Here is a 15,217-nt window from a genome sequence, read left to right on the forward strand (position 1 = left end):
GGCTGAGAGGTTTACAACTTAAACTCATGGCAGAGGGAGAAATTGGCTCAATCACTTGGAGCAATGGTACATGGAGAGCCAGTTGGGCATGACTGCTATTTAACTCAAGGAAAGCAGGCTGCCGCGCTCAGCGCACCTACATGCTAATAAACACGTCATGCTCCGAGGTGGAAATTAACACTGCCCCATGCCCTCCCAGCCTCACTGTCCATTTGCCATTTGCCTCACTTACCTCATCCTGACCGAATAAATGGGACAGAACTGGGAGGACAGGGCTACAAACAGATGCTCCCAGCGACAGTGTCAATAATCACATCTCAAAGGGAGTTGAAGTTTATTTCTCACAAGACCATACCCCAAATATTTATAACACAGCTTTTTTTTTTTTTTTTTTTTTTTTTTTTGCTTGGCTGAACCAGAGGCATGCAGAAGCTCTCAGGCCAGGGATCAAACCAGTACCACAGCAGTGGACCCGAGCCACTGCAGTGACAAGGCCAGGTCCTTAGCCCACTGAGCCACCCAGGAACTCCTACTAAGGCATTTTGTAGGGAAAACATGAAAAGAAAGAGTATCTGAGATATCTCTAATGACAGTTAATATTTTCAGATATTTTTTGGTGGCCAGGCACCCCTTGTGCATCTTCCTGGCAACTCTAGTGAGATGGGTACCTTCATTGTCCCCAGTTAACAGGTGAGGACAGTGCAACTCAGAGTTTACGTAACAGATGCCCGATCACCCAGGACCTAGGAGGTCCTGAACACAGACCCACGTGAGCAAATCCGAGCCCAGTTCTTGGCCTTTTTGCTACACTGGCTACTCATGGGACAGAGGAAAACATAGGGAATGGCCCAGCGTTCCCAAATTCATACTTTTATCTCTCAAAAGCTTGGACAGGTCCACATTACGAAGTCGTCTCATCCACCTTTCCCCAGCAGGCATGCTGCTCTCCCACCACAAACAAGAAAGCAGCTTTACCCCGGGCCAAGTACTGCAGACACGGAGGTAAACCCCACAATCTTCTGGAGCTCCTGCTGTGGCACAGTGGGTTAAGAATCCAACTGCAACAGCTGGGGTGGCTGAGGCCCTGTGGGTTTGATCCCCTGCCTGGTGCAGTGGGTTAAAGGATCCGGCGTTGCTTCAGCCGTGGCTCACAGTCAATTCCTGGCCCAGCAACTTTCATACACCACTGGTGCAGCCATAAAAAAATCCCCAACCTCCCCCAACAAAACCCCACAATCTTCTTTGTCGCCAAAGAACTTAGTCTAGTGAAAGAGACAGTGAAAGAATAGCATATTCACAGGATCCCCTAGAAGATGCTGGGATCTTTCCTAGTTTTCCCCTTGGCCCTGTCCACATAGGACACTCCATTTTCCAGATGGACCTGCACTACTCAAATCTAATTGTCAAGAGGACCTGGGGTCAGCCCCTTGTCCCAGGCCAGAATGCCAGCTCAGGTACTGTGGCCCTGCTGCTCTGACAAATGAAACTGGGTGTATTAATTAAGGTAAGGCTAGCTACTACAATAAACAAGCTCTAAAACGTATAAGAGCTAAAAACTAGGGTTGTCAGATTTAGTGAAAACAAAGACATCAATTTAAATTTGAATTTCAAATAATTTTTCATGTAATTATGTTCTGTGCAATATTTGAGATATACTAAAAATTATTCTTTGTCTGAAATTCAGATTTAACTGAGTGTCTTGCAGTTTATTTACCAAGCCTCCTCAGGATATCAAATGTTTATTTCTTGTTTCTATAAAGTCCACAATGGAAGCTCTCAGTAGACAGGTAGCGGCCCTCCAGGTTGTGATGCAGGGATCCAGGCTCCTGCCATGTTAGTTCTGCTGACGTCCCCATCACTCAGCTTTCAAGGTATCTCTATGCTCATGGTGTCAGGTCACCAAGGGGAAGGGCATGGATAAATCCACCTGGGAGTGTTTACGGGCTGGCCCTGGGCACAATGGTCTTCTGCTCACAATCCATTCATTGGCGAGAATGCAATCACATGGCCTGTATCCAGCAGCAGGGAAAGCTAAAAAATGTAATGCATCATGTGCTTGGGAAGACGTTTGGAGAACAGCTAGCCAGTCTCTGCCACACTGGGTCATGGCAGAACTAACCTGTCAGTCCTTGTGCCCAATGCATTTCTTATGTGCAAGTCCAGGATTAAGCTGGCAGTCCTCTACCCACTGATGTCCTTAGCAGCAGATCAGATGCTTCCTCTCAGCCCTGGACTGGTTAACTAAGAGCCATTTGGGATTGGGAATACAAGGCCACTCTGGGAGTAAGGAGTGAACTCATATCAATCCATTTCAATTCAATGCAATGTAATCAATCAATTCATCAACAAACACCCAGCATGCGGGTTTCTGGGCTAGGGATTGAATCCGCCCCACAGCTGTAACCAGAGCCACAACAGTGGCAATGTGGGATCCTTAACTCACTGGGCCACCAGAAAACTCCAAATAAATATTTACTGATGCTTTTAGGATAGAGAGAAACGCTTGGTTCTAGGGCTCTGCGGAAGATATAAATTGATATAACCTGAAATAGAACCCAGTCATACCCTCAAAGAGCTGCATGCCACTAAAGGATCCTCAAAGCTTATCTGTATCTCTTAGATTTTTTCAAAGGCTGAGGAAAACCCCATGGGTACAAAGAAATCTGCCCTGAATGTTAAGCTACAGAATAGTCCCTGCTCGCTCAGATTCCGAAAGTCCCATGGGTCTATGTCCATGCCTGCCTGCATGTATCCATTTGTTCGATTAGTTCATTCATGAACGTTTATTGAGATCTGCTCTTCTTGACAGTGTGTAGGCCCTGAGGGCTGGGAGTTGAGGATTTTAAGTTGAATAAGACTGAGACCAAGCCTTCTAGAAACTCACAATGCAAGGGGTGGTCAGAAGACACGGAACTCAGTCAGATACAAGGCCATGGCGGGCAACACCATGATGAGTTTTAAACAGTGCCAGCCTGGGGAGGAAGGAGACATTCATTATGATGGGAGGGTGGCGTGGAGAAGATTACCTCAAGGGTCCAACAGGGAGGAGTTCCTGTCATGGCACAGTGGAAACGAATCCGACCAGTATCCATGAGGACGCGGGTTCGATCCTTGGCCTCGCTCAGTGGGTCAGGGATCCAGTGTTGCCGTGAGCTGTGGTGTAGGTCGCAGACATGGCTCGGATCCCATGTGGCTGTGGCTGTGGCGTAGGTCGGTGGCTGTGGCTGTGGCGTAGTTCGGCAGCTGTAGCTCGGATTCAACCCCTAGCCTGGGAACCTCCATATGCCACAGGTGCAGCCCTAACAAGCTAAAAAAAAAAAAAAAAAAAAGAAATCCATCAGTGAACTTCCCAAAGAAACAAAGGAAGCAGGGTGGGAGGCCGAGCCCAAGGGTCTGGCTCAGCGCCCTCAACAGCCTATGCCCACAGGGCATCCCCTAGTCTCTCACCCCCTTGGCCCTAATGGGGAAAAGGCAGCGAGCTTTGCTCAAGGAAGAACACCAAGGCGGTCTCTCATTTTATCTTCAAAATTCATACGGATTTTGAATTCTATGCCACAGGATCCCAACGTTTGTTTTGCTTTAATGATTTTAACATAACTGGCTTCAACTACCTGTCATGGAGTAAAATCATTTCATCTTGTGGCTTGAGTACCCAACCCGAGCCCTTGTGTTTGAAGAAGCCCATCTCCAGATATTCAGCTTCTAAGAACCTACGGCTGGGAGTTCAGTTTTGGCTTATTTTATCCCTTCTCTTTTCTCCTTGTCCGGATAAAGGGATCATTCATTCAGCTTCGAGGACGCTGAGACCCTTTGTGAAAGCGCAACACAATACCCGTGGACGAAGCCTGGATTCGGTGAACACACGCGTTTACACACCCTTCTGTCAGGTCAGGTGAGAAACATACAGAATAATGCAACGGGGACGTGAGTTTTATTTCTGGACCAAGGTGCTTCTGGTGACACCTTCAAGGAGCATGACCTCCTGGTGCGCGTCCTTCCAGTCCTTCCAGGTTGCGCATGAAACCATAGCTCTCCTGCGGTAACAGCTGCCGTGGATTCAAATCTGCAACTTAACACCTCAGCAGTTAAACCCTTGGCCATTTAACCAGCTTAAGAAAATGTTACATACTTCCCCGCTTCCTGGCCTCCCCACAGAGAAACACCAACATGTGAAACAGAAAAACAACAAAAAAAATACCCCCAAACCCCACACACTCCTCTGTTTCTGATGAGGACTTGGGGGTTACTTTTCAGCAGGGTGCTGGGGATTTCGCTGTGGGACTCCCATGAATGGGAGTCACACGGTTTCACTGCACCCACTTGCTAAGTACCTCTCGACAGCTACAAAATTTTCCTTTTGAAATTGAGGCGGTCTTTCTCAGAACAAATGACATTTCAAGAAAATACCCAAACCACTCAGTCTTGGCCTGGGGCCTGTGTGTTTGTGCTTGTGTGTGTCTGAAAGGGAGAAAATGCCTTTCTCTTCGGTGCAGACGGCCCTTTCAAAGACAACAACATTAAAACATGACGCCTGATAGCTGACAGCCATGGTTGCTATGTCTCGCCCCCAAAGCTTTGTTAGGATCCCCATAAAACCTGGCACATGGTATGTGACACCCAGTGAAACACTGTGCTTCTCCATAATACCCTGAGCCCTGCTGCCCGTCATTAAGGGACCTCTCTTATTAAGCATCTCTTTTTTAAATGGCTGCCATCATCTGGTCCCAGTGTACATTAAATCCCATTATAATTATAAACACACTTCCCCATAACATCCGTTGTGGATTTCATGCACACGGTCTACCCCCTCAGGGCATCTTTGCACTAATAACAACTCAGATTTGCTATTTGAATCGACAACATTAGGTCCCAACACCATTTGCAATATGCCGGAGAGACAGAAAGAGAAGAAAAAGCTTTCTCTTCCTTCATCACGAAGACCTGGGGGTCATGGTGACCCAAGGCCTCTGGAGCGAAAAGAAATAACACTTCCTCTTCTGCTTTTGCCGTACAGAGGAGAAGGGCATATTTCGTCCCTGGAAGAGAAGCCAAGGTGTAACCATTACTAATCAGGTCTCCATGGGGGGATAAAGATGGCAATTACTAATCAAGAAGCCATCTTCTTATCTGGTGTTCTGGGCTTCAATTAACCAGAACCCACACGTCACCTGATTAGGTGCCCCTCTGTTTTTTGGTGGAGGCATGTAAGGAAGTGACATGAAAGAATTAAATTAAATTAAAAAAAAAAAAAAAAAGACAAACTAGGAGTTCCCTGGCGGCTCAGGAGGTTGGGGATCTGATGTTGTCATTGCTGTGGCTCTGCCTACTGTTGTGGCTTGGGTTTGATTCCTGGCCAGGGAACTTCTATATGCCTTGGGCATGGCCAAAAACAAAACAAAACAAAACAAAACAAAAAACCAACCAAGCCAAAGAAAACTATTAACATATGCACTGAGGGCAAATTTGACTCTGCTTAGTGTTTTTTTTGTTTTTGTTTTTGTTTTTTTGCTTTTTAGGGCCACACCCAAGGCATACAGAGGTTCCCAAGCTAGGGGTCTAATCAGAGCTGTAGCTGCCGGCCTACACCACAGCCACAGCAATGCTGGATCCAAGCAACATCTTCGACCTATACCACAGCTCACGGCAACATCAGATCCTTAATCCACTGAGCAAGGCCAGGGGTTGAACCTGCAACCTCATGGTTCCTAGTTGGATTCGTTTCTGCTGCGCCACGATGGGAACTCCGTCTCTGCTTAGTTTTTGGCATCATCTGCATCTGTCTAGGAGATATCTCAACAATGACCTTGAAGCAGATCCTTTCCTTCAGAAAAGGACACAATAGGCCTTCTGTGTCTTCCCCCCAAGAGTCCCCAGTGGGGGGAAGAGCTGAGAGTAGTGTGACAGCCTGGGCATCCTCCAGTAGCCACGGGCACTTCTCACTTGTGGAAGAGACCTCTTTGTTCCATTCAGGGGCTTTACTACCAGGATCCCTTCTTGAAAATTTCATTCTCCATTCATCGCAAGGTTCTGGGGACATAAGAAGTAGCATCTTCTCCCCCGAAGATAGGAGTCCTTGATATATTTTTCATGATGAGAAAGTTTATCTTTAAAATATAAAACTCAAAAATAAAAAAAAAAAAAGATGGAGTTCCCGTCGTGGCGCAGTGGTTAACGAATCCGACTAGGAACCATGAGGTTACGGGTTCGGTCCCTGCCCTTGCTCAGTGGGTTAATGATCCGGCGTTGCCGTGAGCTGTGGTGTAGGTCGCAGACGCGGCTCGGATCCCTTGTTGCTGTGGCTCTGGCGTAGGCCGGTGGCTACAGCTCCGATTAGACCCCTAGCCTGGGAACCTCCATATGCTGCGGAAGCGGCCCAAAGAAATAGCAAAAAGACAAAAAACAAAAAACAAAAAACTCTTGGAGTTCCTGTTGTGGCTCAGCGGTAGTGAACCCGACTAGTATCCATGAGGATGCGGGTTCGATCCCTGGCCTTGCTCGGTGGATTAAAGATCCAATATTGCCATGAGCTGCGGTGTAGGTCACAGACACAGCTCAGATCCCACATTGCTGTGACTGTGGAGTAGGCCAGCGGCTGCAGCTCTGATTTGACCCCTAGCCTGGGACCTTCTCATATGCCTTGGGTTTGGTCCTAAAAAGACAAAAAAAAAAAAAAAAAAAAAAATTCTTTTCCAATTAAAGAGCTGGGACAAAATGATTTGGAATATTTTATGAACTCTGAGGCAGAATACCCCGAACAGAACAATAACCTTCTTCCCAGGCCCCTGTGTAATTGAAGTTTTATTGTAATTCAAAACTCCCTCCTCAACTTTTGCCCGAGATGGCAAAGAGGGGGAAGAATGCAGAGATCCAGGCCTCTAAGTCTACTTACCTAGTGGCCTGACTCAGTGGAGGGCTGCTGGGTCCTTAGCTTGGCTGGCTGCTGCGGAGACCTTGGCTTCTGTGGAGTAAGACGAGAAGGGAAATTAAAAGCCTTTATTTTCTTTTTTCCATCTCACTAGAGGCTGTTTAATCTAGAAGTTAAGATCATGAGCTTTGCGATCGGGAGGGTCCGATTTAAAATCTCAGCTCTATTTAATAGCTCTACAGTCTTGGGTAAGGCACTGAATCTCTCTGAGCTCCATGTTTCCCACCCAAAGAAATGGAGGAAAGAGGGAGTTCCTCTGTGGCTCAGTGGGTTAAGGATCTGGTGTTGTCACTGCTGTGGCTGGGGTCACTGCTGTGGCTTGGATTTGATCCCTGGCCTGGGAACTTCCACATGCCATGGGTGTGGCCAAAAAGGAAAAAGAAAGAAATGGGGGAAAATTAGGAATGCCTTTATTATGAGAGTTGTTATGAGGATTACATAAAACAATATGGGTGATGTGTCAAGATTCATAGTCAGCACTCAGAGTGAGGCATTATTCCCACTGCCTCCTTCCTGTAAGATCACTTAGCCCTGGCACGCCTCCTCTTCCACACACGGAGCTCTGAAGGCTTGTGACCAGTGTGCTCGGGGGTGGGGGCCAGCACCTGAGTAAAGGAGAGGGGGAATGAGAGATTTAGCAGTGGAATCCCACCCAAATCATCTATCCTCTGCCTGTAGCATGACCTCCCCGTAAGGCTGAAGTCTCTCCAATGTTTTTCGGATCTGTCAAAACTGTTGTCCCAGCTTACTTCTCATACCATACCCTTTAAGGAAAGAAGGGAAAACAAAAGAAAACACCTACTACAAATACATGAACGAGAGAGGGGGGGGGGAGGGAGAGAGAGAGAGAGAGAAGGAGAGAAGAGGGAGGAGAAAGGGAGGGACCCGGAGTTTTCTGTTGTAATTTTCCATCCTGCTTGTTTTTAGGTGCTGCCATATGAAATGTCTGAACTGGGGATTCTCATCAGCCTTCCGGAGACCCAAGGACAGAGCTCTGGCTATAAATGGTGCCAGTTTTGGTGGGGGAGCTGCTGCCGCTTTATCTGGGCCCAGTAAACCTTATCAAACTGCTGTGCAGCCAGCCTTCAGCGCTAAGTGGAAATGCTCGGAGCCCAACGCTGGCACTCAGCCCACAGCCTTGCCTGCCTTCCTCCTTTTTTTGTTACCTTCTCCACCTCTTAAATTCGGGCATTAATCTCTCTTTAACACTTACTAACAAGGGCTGGGCTATTTAATGGGCCGAGTTTATGAAGCAAGGGAGATTTTCACATAGCTTGAATATGGCATGGAGGTGGAGGGGCATGAAGGGATTGCTCTTCCTCTCCCATTGTTTCCAGAGAGTCGCTCTTTCTCTGATTTGAGGATTAATAGGAGATTAGATCAGGGGTTAATTGCACACTTCTCCTACTACTGCCCTCGGGAGGGGCTGGTAGGTGGATGTGGACAGAGAGGCAGCAACCTTTAGCAGGTACCATCTAGGCAGAAGCTCAACAGTTTAATGATTCTTTCTGCTCTTTCCCTGGGGAGGTGTTAGGCCCATTTTCTTACTTCCCTCCTCTCTTGCCCTCCTTGCAGAGCAGTTCATTCCCTCTTTTTAAAAATTGAAGTGTAGTTGATTTACAATATTGTGCTAGTTTTCAAGGGTACAGCAGAGTGATCCATTTACACACACACACACACACACACATTTTTAGATTCTTTTCCATCATAGGTTATTACAAGGTATTGAATATAGTTCTCTGTGCTATACAGTAAATCCTTGTTGTTCATCAAACCACTTCTTTCTTAACTTTCTTCAAATCCCTTTCCTCTTACAGACTGCAAAGACCTTAGCTAGGAAAGCAGTCATATCCTAGATGGCTCTTTATTGTTAATCAAACAGAACACCCAGGGACCTGGCTTTCCCAGGCATCTGTTGGATGTTGCTGTATTCACTGCTCTCACAGGATAACTGACTCCCTTCCTTTACTCACCGTGTGCTTCTCCCTCAGCTTTGCTTCTCTCCTCTGACTCCTGCAGGTCTGAGCACTTTTCTTGTGAACAGAGAGGGCTGCTGGCTGGGATGGAATTGCCTATCCTTGGGACTACCCCATTAGCAGCTCTTGAACCCAGATCAGTTCTGATGTAAACCTCCCCCAAGGGGCCTTATGGGGCCAGAGCAGATTTTTGCTTCTATTGGCTTCTGCCACCCTCCCTGACTCTTTAATTCCTGGGGCCCGACTCTCCGTTAGGGACAGTGTCTGAGATGTGCCTGGGGATGTGATAAAGGCACTGAACGTGGGGACCCAGTGACTGAAGCCCCTCGTTGCTAAGGCTGAATGACCTCCAGGGCTGACTCTCCGGAGACCCAGGGAGGGCGCTCTCCGCCATCACCCTCACCCCAACGCTCCTGGACGTTAGCCCACTGCGCCTCTCGAGCCCTATCTTCAACAAGCTCTAGGGAAAAGGGCGGAGAAGGGGACTCTGCGCATCCGGAGATTTCTTCTGGTGGCTCTACCCGGGGGCTACCGACCTCAACCCCATCCTCTAAAGTGGAGGAGCCAGATGAGAGGAACCACTTGCGGTTCTGAATCGTCTTCGGGCTTTTACTCGCCCCCTGAAGACTTTGCCCTGAAGGGGGTGCAGTTCTCAGGAAATGTTTTCAACTAGGTTCCCTGGAGGGCAAAGGCTAGGGGATGGCCAAGACTGGGAGGGAGAAAAGTTTCTCTCAGACCTCGACCTTGGCCTCCAGGGGTCGCGACAGCCAAAATGGGGCACCGCCCCTCGACGATAGAGCCCGCGGACCCTCTAGCATCTGGTTTACCCGGGCCGCGAACTCTGCGCCTGGAGGCTACTGGCAGTCTGGGTGCTCAGAAGACCCGGAGGCACAAAAGGCCTGGGCTTAGGCCGGTAAAGCGCCCTTCAAAAACCGATGTCGAGGTACAGGCAGTGCCACCCCGAGTACGTTTAGAAAAAGTGCAAGGCGAGATGACACGCACTGAATAGGGGCAAATACTGGAGCCAGGGACAAAACTCCAAGCTTGGAGCAGCTGGGGAAAACAAAACCTGTGTCCAGTGGAAATTAAAAACCTGGGGGGGTGGTTGCTCCTCGCCCCTCACCTCCATTGCCCACTCTAAGGCTTCCGAGTCCCTGACCCTCCTCTCCGCCAGCTCCGTTCCTCTCCGCTTGGCCAGTGAGCGGCGGCCGCCGGCGCCCCAGCAGCAGCTAGATGTCAGGCAAAGCCCGGAGCGCGGCGCGCAGGGAAGGGAAGGGAGGGGAGGAAAGGGGTGGGGCGGGGAGCGCGCGCGGGCTTGGCCAGTGCGGGGGGTGGGCGGGCTGAGTCCGGGGACAGCGCGGGAGGGGGGAGGGAAGGGGGGCAGCTGTGGGCAGGGAGCCGGGCTCGGCCGCCAGCACTAAAGATGGAGAGGCGCCGGGGCCTCGCAGGGGAGGGGGCTCGGCGTTGACGTGGGACGCGGCGGAGGCGCCGCAGCCGGTGGTGATTTGCTAACCTCGCAGTAGAGAGGAGTTGAGGGCGATGAGAGCGGGTACTGCGAACTGCCGGGCGATGCCGCCGCTGCCGCCTTGATACCGAGAGCAACAGTTCCCCAGCAACACCCCCCTCCCCGACACAGGCACACCCCCCGAGGAGGCACGCACACCCACCCCACGGCGCCCGGCTCGGCAGCGGTGAGTGGGGGCCCGGGGAGGGGCGCACCGCCCAGCTGTAGCCTTGCGCCGGGGCGCCCCGGGGCTGGAGAGGTCTGGGGGGGCGCGCTCGCTTCGGCCACTCGGCCGTTGGGCTTCTGCCTTGTTTTATTCTGCTTGTTCCCTTCCTGCTGCTGCGGCCGTCGCCACCGGCGGTTGGGGGTCGGCTAGAAGCGGGAGCCTCGGCTGTCAGCTTGGGCGCAGCTGCGTCCCCAACCCTTCCGCTCCAGGGCACGGTCGGGGCGAGAGGTGGGGGGCAGAGCGGTCTGCGGGGGCTGAGGGCACGAGCAGAGGGTTGGGGATCGGGAGGCTTTGTACCACCAGGGGCCAGCGGAGGAGCCGGGAGCCTGTGGGTGCTCATATGTATGCCGACCGGTGCGCGGGCGCGAGATAGGGCTGTGGTTTATTTGTGTGTTTATTCGCCGGCCGGCTGGGAAGCTAGAATCGGAGGATCCGAGGAGTAGATTTAGGGCGAAGGGAAGCAGAACTGGGACTCAGTTGGGTTTTGTTTCTCTTTGCAAAACGTGGTGGGCTCTTTTTTCCTGACTAGAGTTGACCAGCCCCCCCGCCCCAGGTTTTTTTTTGGGGGGGGAGGGGCACCGTGGCCGTGCGCTCTGGAGGGTCTCCAGCGCTCCGGGCCCTTCTCGGCTCTCGGCGGGACCCGCCGTGGCGCCGGAGCTCGCAGTTGCGCTCCCGGCCGCGCTCGGTGGGTGCTCGGCTTTGCACCTGATGCGTTCGGGATGCTTTTCTCACCCCGGCAAGCTTGCGGCTCGCTTGCAGAGCCACTGGAACTCCCGCACGCGCTCGAAATGCGCACGATCTCGCCGGCCCGCGGACCCGCTGGAACGCACAGACGCGCTCGGCAGAGACTCGCTCGCCAAGCTCCCCGGGACGCTCGCAATGTGCTTGGGCCCGGCGCGCCGGCTGCTGGGCGCCACCAGCCCGAAGCCCGGGACCTTGCTCATTGCTCCCGGGGGTCACGGCCCTGGGGCGGAGAGGGAGAGCCCGCAGACCCCTTTTCGTCTTTCCTCCCCCAACTCGCTGTCGGGCTTTTGTGCTTCTCCTTCGCCGCGGGGCGGGTCAGCCTCCTCGCAGCTCTCGCCCAGGCGTCCGGCCCGCCCGGAGTCTCGCCTTTCGTCCGGGTCTCTTTCGCTTTCCCTCTTGCTAGCCCGACTGCCTTTCTCTTTGCCGTCTGGCTCCCTCGGAAAAGTTGCTTCTCCAAGTTTGCTGAAGTCTTCAAGTCTCCGTGGGGGTGGCTGAAAGCTAGGGGTGTATGAGAGCGCGATCGATCCCCGGAGCTCGAGAGGGTTAGCGCCGGCTTTCCCTCGCGCCGCAGGGCTGGGCGCTGCAACCAGCGCCAGCCGGATCGCGGGCGCCAAGCCGCGGGTGGCGGGGACCGCTGACCGAGGCACCCTGATTTCCCTCAGGATCCAAGGAGCTTGCGTCGGGGAAGGAATTCGGGTTAGCCCAGCTTCCGTTCTTTGGATTGACCCCTCCTAGTTCTCTGAAATCCCGAAGTCTGGAAAGCGCATGGTGGCAAGGCGCCCATGAATGGCCGTTTCCCCCCCACCAGCCGCTGCTTCAGTTCTCACCCCAGGGTGAGGAGCTAAAGTGTCTTGATTAGTCGTCTTGTTAACCCTTTCTGCATAAGACTTGTGGCTATAGAGTGAGTAGGGCGCCTTTTGGGAGCGAAGGCCAGCAGCGTTCCAAGAGAGAGGGAGAGCCCTTGCTCCGCTTTGCTCCCAGGTCATTTCACTGCAGTATTGACCACAGCACAGCAGAGGCTGGGAGGGACCTGGGCCTGCGAGGTCTTTCTGACACTCTTTAGACACGTTTGGGAGTCCCACAGCCCTGTTACTGATCCCAGGCGGTTCTTTGGGAGACGCCTTTGTCTCCAGCCCTGTCTTCCCTTCGTATTCATCAAAACTCACACCATAGATACTGTTGTCAGTATCACTTCTTGCACCTCCAAGCCATGTCCAGCATCAGTAACTGCTCTGGGTCATAGGCCTTAGCCACTCCTGGGAGCCTGTGGGACACACTTGGAATTCACCTTCCCAGCATGTGCACTTCTGGGTTTAGGGGTGCTTATTTCTTAGGATCTCTCTATAGGTCCTTCATGACCTAGCTTACATTATACAGGTCCCCCTGACCAGTGGGCACTGGTGGGCAGCAGATAAGTACGACATATTATGTAAGTGCACACATGTGTTAACTCTCTCTTCCTCTCTGGCTGGTACGTGCACACACGTGCACACACACAGTCCAGGTTTTGGATTACATTTCGATTATGAGCACTTTGAGGAACCTATGGGCGGCAGTCAGCCAAGCTAGAATGTGGCTTATGTGAGTGTCTTCCTCTCAGTGTCTAAGGAGGGAGTCAGGCATGGGTTCATCAGTCCTTTGCAGCCTTGAGGAGAGCAGGAGGACAGAGGCATTGGCTGGAGAAGTCGATTTCTGTGCACCTCAACTCTAGGCTGCTAGCCCCAGCTAGATTTCTGTGCACCTCAACTCTAGGCTGCTAGTCCCAGCTAGCCTGGGCTTTGCTCCTGGGTCTACCACGGTGAGACAGGATTTAGAAAAACTTTGTTTTGAAGATAAGGTTTGCTGCACCAGGGGTTTGAGAATGACCTTGCCTAGAGGAAGGGGTTAAATTCTTCTTCTTATTTGTTTTCCTTTGGCCACACTCATGGCATGTGGAAGTTCCTGGGCCAGAGATCGAATCTGAGCAGCGGCGACCTGCACTGCAGCAACGTCAGATGCTTAACCCACCGTACTAGGCCAGGGATCACACCCGTGCCTTGGTAGTGACCCAAGCTGCTGCAGAGATAACGCCAGATCCTTAATCTACTCTGCCCCGTCACGAACTCTTCAATTCTTACCAATTTAAATTAAGTGCTGGGCACCTTCTCTTAATGAATGTTGGCTTTGCACAGGAGCCCCTGACTCTCAGACTTACAGAAAGCCCAAGATTCCATAAGACGCCGCTGTAATTCTCATTTACTTCATTTACTGTCATAGAGCAGTGAACTAGGCCTGTGCTGTGCAGAACCTTCTCTTTACTCTCATCATTCCTGGGCCTGGGAAGGCAGACATGTAGACTTTCTAGGAAGGCCCTTCTCCTCCTTGGAAATCTCTGAGATTCCCTTGCCGAGGGTTTGGGGTGGGTGCTGTTGTTTGAATTCTTAGTTTCAGGTACACTAACTAATCTACCTTTTGTTCTTGCGTCTCTTTTGCCTCTTTTCCCCTTCTCCCGTCTAGCCCAGGAAATCTACCCTGCCCCACCACGCAGAGCCAGGAAGGAAAGAGAGCCTCATGCCTAAGCCTCGGGGAGCACCATGGATCTGACAAAGATGGGCATGATCCAGCTGCAGAACCCCAGCCACCCCACGGGGCTCCTGTGCAAGGCCAACCAGATGCGGCTGGCCGGGACGCTGTGCGATGTGGTCATCATGGTGGACAGCCAGGAGTTCCATGCCCACCGGACCGTGCTGGCCTGCACCAGCAAGATGTTTGAGATCCTCTTCCACCGCAACAGCCAGCACTATACTCTGGACTTCCTCTCTCCAAAGACCTTCCAGCAGATTCTGGAGTATGCATACACGGCCACGCTGCAAGCCAAGGCGGAAGACCTGGATGACCTGCTGTATGCGGCTGAGATCCTGGAGATTGAGTACCTGGAGGAGCAGTGCCTGAAGATCCTGGAGACCATCCAAGCCTCAGACGACAATGACACGGAGGCCACCATGGCGGATGGCGGGGCCGAGGAAGAAGAGGACCGCAAGGCTCGGTATCTCAAGAACATCTTCATCTCGAAGCATTCCAGCGAGGAGAGTGGGTATGCCAGTGTGGCTGCCCAGAGCCTCCCTGGGCCCATGGTGGACCAGAGCCCTTCTGTCTCCACCTCGTTTGGTCTTTCAGCCATGAGTCCCACCAAGGCGGCGGTGGACAGTTTGATGACCATAGGGCAGTCTCTCCTGCAGGGGGCTCTTCAGCCTCCTGCCGGGCCTGAGGAGCCGACTCTGGCGGGGGGAGGTCGGCACCCTGCGGTGGCCGAGGTGAAGCCGGAGATGATGCAGGTGGATGAGGTGCCCAGCCAGGACAGCCCTGGGGCAGCGGAGTCTAGCATCTCGGCTGGGATGGGGGACAAGGTTGAGGAAAGGGGGAAGGAGGGGCCCGGAACCCCAACTCGGAGCAGCGTCATCACCAGCGCTCGGGAGCTACACTATGGACGCGAGGAGAGTGCTGAGCAGCTGCCCCCTCCCACCGAGGCTGGCCAGGGCCCCCCAGGCCGACCAGAGCCCCCCGCGCCCCCAGCCGAGAAGCACCTGGGCATCTACTCCGTGTTGCCCAACCACAAGGCCGATGCCGTGTTGAGCATGCCGTCCTCGGTGACCTCGGGCCTCCACGTGCAGCCCACCCTGGCTGTCTCCATGGACTTTAGCACCTACGGGGGTCTGCTGCCCCAGGGCTTCATCCAGAGGGAGCTATTCAGCAAGCTGGGGGAGCTGGCCGTGGGCATGAAGTCGGAGAGTCGCAGCGTCGGGGAGCAGTGCAGCGTGTGCGGGGTGGAGCTTCCTGACAACGAGGCAGTGGAGCAGCACAGG

At 52.5% G+C, this 15,217-nt stretch overlaps 1 protein-coding gene and 1 long non-coding RNA gene across 26 annotated transcripts in view; one reads left to right on the forward strand and one right to left on the reverse strand.

The window, feature by feature from the left end:
- LOC106504875 (uncharacterized) overlaps window positions 1-10,298 on the reverse strand; it is a 36,013-nt gene extending 25,715 nt beyond the window's left edge. For 3 of the 17 annotated variants that reach the window (XR_014815329.1, XR_014815327.1, XR_014815326.1), the window contains exons 1-3: window positions 8,899-10,298; window positions 6,890-6,958; window positions 3,027-3,307 (exon numbers count right to left, since the gene is read on the reverse strand). This is a non-coding gene — a long non-coding RNA (uncharacterized LOC106504875). Of the gene's footprint in view, window positions 1-310; window positions 2,278-3,026; window positions 3,308-3,832; window positions 5,037-6,889; window positions 6,959-8,898 lie in introns of those variants that run through there. The other 14 variants (XR_014815320.1, XR_014815319.1, XR_014815334.1 and 11 more) reach the window with 13 other exon arrangements.
- A 119-nt stretch (window positions 10,299-10,417) lies between these two features.
- ZBTB16 (zinc finger and BTB domain containing 16) overlaps window positions 10,418-15,217 on the forward strand; it is a 199,788-nt gene continuing 194,988 nt past the window's right edge. For 5 of the 9 annotated variants that reach the window (XR_014815311.1, XR_014815309.1, XR_014815313.1 and 2 more), the window contains exons 1-2: window positions 10,418-10,592; window positions 13,872-15,216. Coding sequence is in view for 4 of the 9 variants with exons in the window: in XM_021062868.2 (XP_020918527.1) it covers window positions 13,949-15,216 (1,268 nt within the window). In the remaining 5 variants the exon portion in view is untranslated. The other 4 variants (XM_084976105.1, XR_014815312.1, XM_084976106.1 and 1 more) reach the window with 4 other exon arrangements.

This window comes from Sus scrofa, chromosome 9 (assembly GCF_054392235.1).
Source record: "Sus scrofa isolate SSC_HxYL_T2T_F1_AM1 chromosome 9, Sscrofa_HxYL_maternal_Yorkshire_Landrace_v2.0, whole genome shotgun sequence".
NCBI lineage: Eukaryota > Metazoa > Chordata > Mammalia > Artiodactyla > Suidae > Sus > Sus scrofa.